General features: G+C 37.8%; 1 protein-coding gene across 5 annotated transcripts; it reads left to right on the top strand.

The window, feature by feature from the left end:
- Positions 1 to 1,184: 1,184 nt before the first annotated feature.
- Positions 1,185 to 5,847, top strand: LOC149212443 (auxin response factor 16-like). Of its 5 annotated transcripts, none has more exons than XR_016250232.1 (6): positions 1,186 to 1,873; positions 2,712 to 3,001; positions 3,331 to 3,390; positions 3,737 to 3,806; positions 3,976 to 4,095; positions 5,517 to 5,847. XR_016250232.1 is itself a non-coding variant. In XM_089390611.1 (4 exons), the coding sequence occupies exons 2-4, from the start codon at positions 2,956 to 2,958 to the stop codon at positions 5,642 to 5,644; spliced, it is 234 nt and encodes a 77-aa protein (XP_089246737.1). In that variant the 5' UTR covers positions 1,185 to 1,873; positions 2,712 to 2,955; the 3' UTR covers positions 5,645 to 5,847. The 5 variants fall into 5 exon arrangements, 2 of the variants coding, with proteins under 2 accessions (XP_089246737.1, XP_089246738.1); XR_016250234.1 differs by having other exon boundaries at positions 1,187 to 1,873; positions 2,712 to 2,937; XM_089390611.1 differs by lacking the exons at positions 3,737 to 3,806; positions 3,976 to 4,095 and having other exon boundaries at positions 1,185 to 1,873.
- The last annotated feature ends 5,304 nt before the right edge of the window (positions 5,848 to 11,151 follow it).

Raw genomic sequence — 11,151 nt, 5'->3', positions numbered from 1 at the left:
ATATATGTATTAAAAAAGAGGGCCAATAAAGCTTCTGATGGGAACTAGCCCCTCCCTTTAAAAAATAAATAAATTAGAATTTTATGTTTATTAATAAAATTTGCATAAATTGATTGAGAATTATTTTATTTCAAAATTGTCTTATTTAGTAATGAGAGATTTTGATGAAACTCTACACAAATATATGCATTTACCATTTGGCCTAATGATTAAGAGCATGTGTTTCTTTGTAAGAGTTCATATGTTCAAAACCAAATAAGGTATAGTATATATATTTTCGTAAATTTAGTAATCAAATCGTTATGCGGAGATAAGCCTTTTGCCCCACAAACAAAAAAATCTCAAACACCATTTTAGTATCTAAATAAATAATAACCTTAAAATTAAAAGTTTTTTTATATTAAATTTTAAATTTATTTAATACATTTCAAAATTTTCATTGAGTTATGTAATTGAGAGGTAAATGAAAAAAATCGAAAATGTCATCTTCACCAAAGCTGAGATTATAAAATATGTCACCTTCAATGGAATTGAGATTAAAAATGTCACCTGCACTAGCGCTGGTGGTGGACAACGAGATTCCTTTACAATCAAGTAGGATTTGCATATTGAAAGTGGTGTTGGACAATAAGATTCCTTTAATGTCAAGTAGGGTTTGCATATTGGTACTGCGCTTTGTCACCTAAACCAATAACATGAAAGTTGAATTGTGTAAAGCACTAACAAGGGTTGTACTTGTGTGGGGTAAAATCAAGTTATGGTATAAGAAATCAGACAAGAGCCACTATGCAGATATTGGTGCATCATGGGCCTACTAAGTTGAGCTATAATTCAATAATTTCATGGTAGGATGGTGAGTGACAAGACCTTCACTAGATCTGAACAATGTGAAACTATTGATAACATCAAGACCCCATAGTGGTTGAGATCAATGCAAACTATGGAGTGGTGTGAACCCTAGGGTAAGGTTAGAGCACATTCTATGGGGACCTCACACAAAGCCAAACATTTTCTTTTTGTTTAGGTGTCATCGTAGGGAGGTTGAACCGCATGGGGAAATAAGAGGGGACCCTCCTATCCTTTAAAGCTGCGCTTTTTCGTCGAGTAGCGAAAATCGCGATTAAATAAATTGAGAAGCAGTCAAAGGGTGGGAGTTTTAAAGAGTAGGTGTAAGACAAAATAGTTAATTTAAATGCGACCATGTGACTGCCGCCGGGTATTGCGGATCGGCAATCATACGGCGGAGAATAACAACAGCACCAGTCGGACTGTTCCTTCGGCTTCTATTCCCCTGCCTAATAGCGGTTTTGGGGAAGCGGTTTCGGTGGCGAAACCAGGGCGATTTCGAGATATGTCGGCGGGAAGGGGGACACGCGGAAGGCGTGGCGATGACGTGGCAGAGGTGCCTGACATTCTTGCCGGTGAGTCTGGCCATTTAATTTTATGCGATAGTATGTCGTGTTTGTCTTGCTGTTAAGTTGTGTTTGTCTGCCTCCTTGTCACTCGCTGCCGAATCTAGCTTGTCGCTGCGCATATTGTTCGCCTCGGTTCTTTTCATCGGACGGCGCGGGGATCGCGTGAGGGGATCTTTGCCGTCGGATTTCGGCGCAGGCGCTTGGGGTTTAGGGGAGACACCTGGAGTTGGAGCCGGCCGTCCCGGGGTCGAATCCAGGGGGCCTCGTCCGTTAAGGCGAGGGCAGCTACGCCGTCGATCGGACGGTTCTTGGCGCTCTATGCGGCTCTGCGGCGTTTGATGGCCGGGTGGAAGCTGTCTGGGGTTTAGACGAGTGGAGTGAGTTCGGCTCGGAGCTGTGTCGAGGTTTCGTTGGGCAGAGGCTGCTCTGTGGAGCGGATCGCTCGCCGTTTGAGTCGGGTAATCTGCAACAGCTTTAACGAAATCTTGTTTTTATAGGGTAATATGTTCTGAGCAGTTTGCTGTTCTTATGGAGTATATGTCAACGAAACGCAACCATGGCTTGAAATAAAGGGTTATCATTATCCGAGAGTATAACAGCTGGGTTTGACGCATATCTAGAAGGAAGAATGAAAAATGAAATCTACCGGAAATTTAGAAGTCTTGTTGCGCATTGATGTTCCAAATCTGCTTTTCGGCAGAAAATGCATTTTTATTTTTGCTTTTTTCGAACATAATATATTTATTCTCGTTTTTCTGCCCAAAATGATCGGTAATGTAGTGGATAATCCGCGTTTTGAGTGCACTGCGCCGGATTTGTAGACATCTGTTAGAGAAGATGAGCTTTAGAAAAAAAATTAAATCATTTTGCTGACGATTTGGTATTCTTTGAGCTGTATTGCGGTTTTTACCTTCATCTTTATTTTTCTGCTAAAAATGTGTTTATTTATTTATTTATTTTTTTCTTTCGAAATATGTTTTATGTACGTTTTTCGCACAAAATGCAGTTATTTACATTTTTCTGCACAAAATGCAGTTATGTACATATTTCTGCACAAAATGCAGTTATTTATACTTTTTATGCACAAAATGCATTTATTCTTCTTTAATGCACAAGGTTTTTTGTCTTTTGACTCGTAACCTCGCTCAACGTCTCAGTTTGAATGCACAGATTTTAGAGTTTAATTTACACTTCAAATAGACGAAACTTTATAATTCATATTTTTTTATTTTTCTTCACAAAATAACTGACATGTGAATGGAGAATTGATTTGATTAACTCAGTTAGAATGCGCAGGTCGCAAACGGGAAATTTGCGAGGTGGAATGTGCAGAACTGTGGAAGTAGGGTTAATGGAAGACAATTGTGCTTCTGATGATCGGGAGCATATAGTTTTAATCGATTATACGTTTGCTCTTTGTTAGTTCATTGGGTTATAGTTGTTTCAGTGGAGTAGCGTGCAGCAGTTTGATCGGCGAAAATGAAGAGTCCTTCAACCAGCTGCCTTTCTCATCCAGTGGAGGGTAATTCTCTTTCGTTCTATGCTTTTATTGCTTTCAAGATGCAGTGCTGCTGTAGGGTTTACAGGTGGGGTTGGTTTTTACGTTGAAATTTTGGCTGAGTTTGAATTAGCCCTTATCATTACTGCTTGATGACCACTAGAATAGAATTATAAATTATTTTGTTGATATTCTGGCATTTTAGAACACTAGTCTTAAATAACATAATTTTTGTTTTAACATAATAAAAGTAGTTTCAACTTTCACCACATTCACAATATTAACTTTTACAGACCAAAAATTTACTTTATGATAGCCATTTTATTTCTTTTGTGAGTTCTGAACCTTAAATGTGGCTTTAAATGTTCATTGTTAACTGTGGTGGATACTGTTTTGCGTTTGTTGGTGCTGAATTAGAGGTGAAACTTCTTATCGTTTGGTTGGCTGCGTTTCAATGGAACTCAACATCTTGTGATGGTAATTCTATTTCTTTAGTGGATTTTGAACGTTAAATGTGGCTTTCATGCTCCTCCTTATGGATTGTGCTGGACAATGTTCGGCATTTGTCGATGCTGAACTACATGTTGAACTTGTCATGTTTTTTGGATTTTGTTTTTTAAATATTTGATATGTGCATGCGTCTTAAAGAATTTATGCAAAGTTACCAGACTCTGCAAGGCAGAAAATTTTAGAGTTTGACTTGGGGCAGTTTCTGGGCTTTTATAGGCAGTTTGGTCCAAGTCAAACTCAGTAGACTCAAGTCGAACCTGATTAATCCAGGTTTGACTTGCCCCTGAGTCAGTTTGATTTGTTTTGCTCACAGCCAGAGTTAAACTTGCAAGTCTGGTAACTTGGGAATTATGGAGGGGTGATGCAGAGTAACTAATAGAATGGTAAGCTCATTTTTTATCAGAAGTATATTGAAGGTTCTTATTGCTGTCTAGGTAAAAACATGGTTGATGAAAAAAACCACGTGCACATATTTCTTTTAGAAATTATGTGGTTTCTTATATCTCACGGGTTTCTTATATCTTGCATGTTGTTGTGTATGTGTGTTTTCAGAATGTCGAATTTTACCTGTTAGCGTATGCCTATCTCAGACAATGTGTTGGTGCCTTCTCAGTGGTGGATGCAGCCCTGGACACTTATTCTCTCCTCACACTACTTCATCTGACTGACATTGTGACATCTATTAGACCTTTCTTTCTCTATTTTCCTTTTCTTCTTTTAGGTGCTGCAGCACATGTACCTTTTATTTTATTTTATTTTGTGCTTTTGGGGTAGCCTTGTGCACTCGTACGGGGCTTTGTCAGGGATTGTACTTCCTAGTTTCACAGACCTATCCTTTTGGTCGTCTGTTGGACATTAATAATTTTTTCTTATCTTGTCTGATCTTATCAGTGTGTATTACAAACTGCTTCATAGTGAAATTTTTTTTGAACTGTATGCAGTAGACTTAGCTTCCTTTTTTGGAAACCTGTTGCATGGTAACCATTGGTACTGAAGATGTCTGGACAGTTTTTATTTTTTTATTTTATTTATTTATAGTTTTATCCATTTAACCAAGCACTCCACCGGCTCATAGGCAAGGGTAAGATATCAGTAGGGCTCAAGGCCATGAAACAACAAGGCTTGATGCCATTATAATGATATATTCAGTATGAGCTTGACAGGAATTGAACCTGGGTGGTGAGGATAACAATCATTCTTTCCAACCACCCTAGATAAACTCAATTGACATGTCTTTGATAGCTTACATTGTAGATTGATTAATTGACCTATAGTACTGAGCTAAAATGCATCGTAGCTTGTTTGAAATCAGTCAGCAGTGAATGTCCAGATTTTTGTGGTAGCATATATATAAGTCAGAAAAAAACTGATGGTGATTGTCAAGTGTTTTAGTCGAGGCCCGAGGGTTTATGGTGTACCTGTCTGATCACCGTCATGTAGAACATTCAGAATAGCCACCATTTTATACTTGTTTTGGTAAGATAGGCTTTCTGTTGTTCTTCAACACACGCCTGTCCTAGAATATCTTTTGTGATCGTGGTATATATTTTGTGAATATACTGTTTTGGTAAGATAGTCCCTTTGTAGTTCTTCACGACACACCTGTCGTAGAATATCTTTTGCAATCCTGGTATATGTTTTGCGAATATACTTGTTTTGGTAAGATAGGCTTTTTGTAGTTCTTCAGGACATGCCTGTCCTAGAATATCTTTTGTGATCCTGGTATATGTTTTGTGAATATGCTTTTTTTGGTACGATAGGCTTTCTGTAGTTTTTCAGTACATGCCTGTCCTTCAATATCTTTTATGATCCGGTATATGCTTTGTGAATATTTAGTTTAGCAGTTTTCCACTTTACATTCCTGATTTAATTCCTCTTTAATATTTGTCACATCCCACACTTCTCGTAACTGACTTTCTTTAATGCCTTCCAAGTTCCAACCAAAAATTCATAGTTCTGTTTTTCCACAGTAGTTAAAAATTGATAGGTAGAACCTTGAAAAGGTTGGGCTATGTGATATTGCTTCTATTCCCAGCTCTATTATAAATATAATTTACACTTTCTGATGCTCTTTTGTTTTTGATTTCTTGTAGGGGAGCAGAAGAGCATAAATTCTGAACTCTGGCATGCTTGCGCTGGACCCCTTGTTTCCTTGCCCTCAGTGGGTAGTGTTGTGTATTATTTTCCACAAGGCCACAGTGAACAGGTAAGAATTATATAAGGGTCTCTTGGCTTTATCTATGATTGTAATGTCATATGCTCAGTGTAAAAGAATCACACTTATCATAACATGTGGAATCTGGACACCACCTTTTTCACTGTGTTAATTTTCATACCAGGTTCTGTTTTAAGATTTGTCTATTTAGGGGAATGTGAGAATTGACTGGAAGTTAAATTGTTAATTAAGTAACTTCAGTTCTGTTATGGAAGTGTATTGCTTACTTGTAAGGTGCCTCTTCACTTTCATTTAGTGAATCTATAGTACTTTATTTTAACAATTGGACAGCTTGAAAATTTTCTTCAAGTTGACTGGCATGTATACCTGTCTATATGTATACAAATATACAAGTTAGATGTTATTACTGCATCAATAATGATTGATCATTTATCACTAGAATGTTTGGATTACATGGACAAAGATTAAAGATATTTAATATAATACCTTATTTTACTCTGAATTTCTGAAGAGCCATATTCCTATCTCACACTAGTTGCTTCTGTGTTGGCTGGTCATTATCAGAGATGATATATCTACAGGCAATCATTTATGTTTCTCAACCTTCGAATAACCATTTAAGCCTTTTGCTTCCTCAACATATGAGCACCTGAAGCTCGGGTGTTAAGTAGGGAATTGGAGAGCTGTAAATCTATATTCTAATTTCTTCAATTGGTATATTCAATCACAATGATAGGTAATTATGGCCCCAAAATTTATAGGTTTCAGGTGCTTCATGTTTAAATTTTAAAACTGTTAAACATCTGACTTTTGGAAGATTAAAATTAGAGTCTTACACCTTCTTCCCCTTCACCTTCCTCTGCCTCTTTCTTCACCTTTGGATGAAAATGTCTTTGTGAAGAATCAATGTGTCTTTTCCCTCTACCTTGCCTAGGCTTTATAGTTTTAGTGGAAAATCTATTTTTATGATTACTCCTAGTCTAAATACAATTTGACTCAACTATTAAGAATAAGACATTTACTTGTTTACTCAAGTGAATGACAAAATAGAATTACTTTTTCAAAATTAGAATTGCTTTTCAAAAATAACTTTTTCAAAAAGATTGCAAACTACTTCTCACATGTTCACGCTAACATGTACGGAAATTTCTGTTCAATCTATAGGAATCTTGCACCAACCTAAATCTGCCTTTGAATGCCTCAAATTTCCTTTATGCCAAGGGCATGGTTAGGATATCAAGAACTTGTTGATCTATGGGTACATACTACACACTGGAGCTTCACTCCTCCCTTCTAAATCTTGTCTTGAATGAATTGCTACTTGATCTCATGGAACACTGGATTCTCAAAGAGCTTGATATAGGTTTGATTATCATAGCAAATTGCAGTGGGATCCTACCCTTGATCAAATAAACTTGCAAGTAACTTGTGAAGCCAAATGGCCTCACAACTTGTTATACTAGCTGCCATATACTTTGCCTCTATTGAGCTAAGTGCCTCGGAAGTCTGCTCCCTGTTGAACCGGGATATCATTGCCGATCCCAAACTAAAACAGCACCCTGAGGTGCTCCTCCTCTTTACTACACTACTTGCCTAGTTTGAGTTTGTACAACCCTGCAACTTCACCTCATCATGTTCATGATATTTCTGACCGTCCATTGTACGCCTCAAATACCTAAGCACATGTTTTTTTGCTACCCAATGCTCATGCCTTGACTCTACCATGAATTGACTCAAGGTGTTCACTGCAAATCATATATCTGGTCTAGTGTTGATCAAATAGATTAAGGAACCTATTAGTTGCCTGTACAATGTGGGAACCACCAACATTGAATCTGATGTTGTCACCTTCTTTAGATTGGTGATCTTGGATGTGGCCATAGGTTTGTAGTCCTCCATTTGAAATCTCTTCAAGATCTCAACTACATACTTACCTTGCCCAAGGAATTTAACTCTTCTGAAGTTGTCACCTTTTTTCAGATTGGTGATCATGTGTGTGGCCATTCTTCAATAGTCCTCCATCTGAAATCTCTGCAAGATCTCAATTGCATACTTACCCTGCCCAAGGAATATCTCCCTTGGTTTTTGCCAACCATCCAAACCTAATAAGTAATGCATCACACCAATGTCCTTCATCTTGAACTCAAGTACCATGTTTGCTTTGCACATTGCAATGAGCTTCTCTACATCTATAAGAAACAAGTCATCTATGTTCAATACCAAAATAAGCATATCGGTCCAACAAATATAATCTATAACTTCAGATCTGCTTAACTTTTGGTGAAGCCCATACTGAGCAAGTATCCATCAATCCTGGAGTACCATGTTGTCAGCCTTAGCTTGTTCATAAAAAGGCCTTCTTAAGCTTGCAAACATGGGACTTCTTCCCATGTACCTCAAAGTCGTGAGGTTTCTCTATGTACAATTCTTCCTTAATGATCCCATTAAGGAGAACTATCAACGTCTTCGTCATACTTTACATCCTTACTTACTATTGTTTTCCTTTGTGTCAGAATATAGATATTGTAAACCTTTGAAGTCTCACTATAACACAAATAAACCCTTCTAGCTAGAGGGCTCCAAGTTGGTCCATTTCTTTGTAGGTACATGAATATAAATAAGACAACCAAAGGTGCGGTAATGACTCACCTCTGGCATTCACATCAGTGAATGCCTCCTTTGGTGCCTTGTCATCCAAGATCTTGTGTGGACACTTGTTGAGGATGTAGACTGTGATGTTGCATGCCTTTTGCCCAAAGAAACTGTTAATTTTTCATAGGACCTAGATCTGGGCTATCACTGATCTTAGCACATAAAAGCATAGTGGAAATATGACAACTATGAAATCAACAAAAATACACAACGATATTAGCCCTGTTGTCACTCAGATTGTACAGGCACCGCGACAACTGGTCAGGTTGGGGGCTGTCACCATGATCCCCGACCTCTCCGTTCTAGCTGTCTCCCAACAATAGGCGATGTGGGGTAGACCCTATGGAACTGAGATGATGGAAGACAAGTTGGGAAACAACTTATCCAGGAGACACAATTGAGTGGCCTAGCTACTCGGTTTAATTTAGCAAGACTTAAGGATTCAATTAGATTTAGAACTGAGACCAGTGCCTTATAGAGTCAAAATTCTTGCCTATTACAAATCAAGCCCAAGTAACTGGATGGACAATTGTAGCTTAAGTGATCAACTAACCTACATGAGATGCAAGTCCTAGAAACTAGGTGTAATGCAAGGATCTTGGTTATTTTTAGATTATATGCCTAGCCTAAGTGGAACCTCTCTTAACTGTTTTGAGATCAATCTTTAGAGTAGGTTGTGGGATGGAAGCCAACGGGAGGCAAGCAAAGACTTGATTAACGATACCTTCCCCTGTGTTCCAACCACCCAGTGTCTTTGGCGTTGCAGAGACTTTGGCTCTTACGACTGCAAGGTTACTGTGTTAACCACTAGAAAGGTGCTGAATCCCTCAAGTTAGGTGAGAAAGGGTTGTCCTAGGAGTCTATAAACCAAGCTTAAGGTTGGAGGTAAGTCATTAGTGCAAATTAAACCTCGAATGCTTATGCAACAATTATGAGTGAGATTTTTAGCTTAAGATTTGCTTAAGTACCTTAAGTTATGATGAATCTTTAGAGACAAGAGTACTTGTAAATCAAAATGCAATCTTACAACCAAGAAAGTGCCAATATCAAATCCACAAGATACCAAATACTCAAGATATTCAATTAACAATCTTATGCTCTTAGAGAATGCCAATAATGAAAGATGCTCAAGAGTAAAACTTAAGATGCCAATTCCACAAGATAAATGATACAATTACCCAAGCTTCTTAAGATTATGAAAGAGCACAATATTAGCTTAGAACACTTATTCAAGAATGATTCAACCACAATGTCAATTAGATTTTAATGCTAAAATGACTTGAATGCTTTAAGCAAGATTAGATGATCTAGAGCTTAGATATGTGAGTGATTTAAGTGCAAAATTTGGTAATTCTTATAACTTAAGACAAGACAAGTGAATATTAGAATCCAAATAACCAAAATCAGCAGGAGCACTTCAAAATTATCAATAGTTATTAACTTTAGGACAACAACAAGTGAATCAATTTAGCTCCAAGAGAGAACAAGAATATAGTAACTAGATATGAACAATGAGATGCTCAACAACTTGCCAAGGTAGATTTATGAGTTTTATACCTCTTGAGATGCTATTTTCATAAAATATTAGATCTGAAAAATTTTTATTACAACAGTAAGAAAATGTGTAAACAGTGAGTTATTAGTGCTTTAACAAGTGCCAAAGTATGCCCAAAATTTAGAGTAAGCCTGCCAAACTGAAAATTTTAAAATTTTAGCCCTTTAAGATGTGATATTCAGAAAATATCGGATCTGATTTCACAGTTATGCAAAGATATTCTAGCAAGCTAAGAAGTAGATCTAGGCTAGATATTCAATGCCCAAGTGGCCAAAAATTTTATTATGAAACTTTTGATGTGTTAAGACCAATTAGATGTGTTTTGGGGCAATTATATCAGTGTTATAAAGAATTTATTACAGTTGTAGCAAAACAGAGATAAAATGAGGGTTTAGAGAGCAAGCCCAAGGCCTTGTAGATCACTTGGCCAAATATACCAAAATTTCTCCAATGATTTTGCCACCTGAAAACACCAACTTAGGGCCAAATTTTCTGCAAAACACACCAAGCTTCAGTCCCAAAAAATTTGAGAGATGAGCAGAGGTCAATTTAAGGTAAGAGAGGGCAACGCTAAGCCCAGTAGGGCTAGAGTTGGGAAAGAGAGGGCCTAGAAGGGCAGAAAGGGAGGATGCAAGAGGTCGAGAGGAGGATGAAGGAGGAAGAGGGCGTAAAAGCCCACGATAAGCCCCTCAGGGTAGCCACCTAGGGTAAAGGAGGGGGGATGAGGCCTCCTAGGCCCACGACCAGGTTTAAAAAGGCCTAAAACCCTTGACGCATGGCCAAATAGGGAAGGCCGAGGCTCCTAGAGGCTACGACCAACCCTAAAAGGGCTAAAAATGACGACGCAGTGTTAAATTTTGGCTTAACATGTTCTTTGCTTAGGATAGTTACTTCATTAGCCCATTGACACATCTATTAGACCATAAGCAATCACTTTAACCATCACCATATGACAGTAATTAATGAAAGAACATTAAATGCAAGAGCAGAAGACAAGTGAACACGAAGATATGGCACAAGCTAGGGAAAGACCCCAAGATGGGGAAAACCTTTGATCCATTCTTCTTATTATTATTATCAAATGTTCACAGAGGATGAGAGAGTACATTCAATTTCAATGTTGACTTGTTAATGTGATAACCGAGATCATTGTTCAAAAGCCAAATAAGCACCCCAATCGAATATGCATGCTGTAGCCACAATCTGTCTTGATCAGTGGACAATGGTAGACAAAGCATACACTGAATCTCGGTAAGGGTTAATAGGTTCATATAATACCTTCAGACTTCTTTTCAATGTTGTGACCTTACTTTTGTGTTCTCTGTTCACAACCAATCAGAAAATC

The sequence above is a fragment of the Pinus tabuliformis genome, chromosome 1_1 (genome assembly GCF_031772625.1).
Source record: "Pinus tabuliformis cultivar Carrire ecotype Pingquan chromosome 1_1, CPIR1, whole genome shotgun sequence".
NCBI lineage: Eukaryota > Viridiplantae > Streptophyta > Pinopsida > Pinales > Pinaceae > Pinus > Pinus tabuliformis.
Note: the sequence above shows the minus strand (reverse complement) of the source record. Positions and strands in the feature narration are given on the sequence as shown.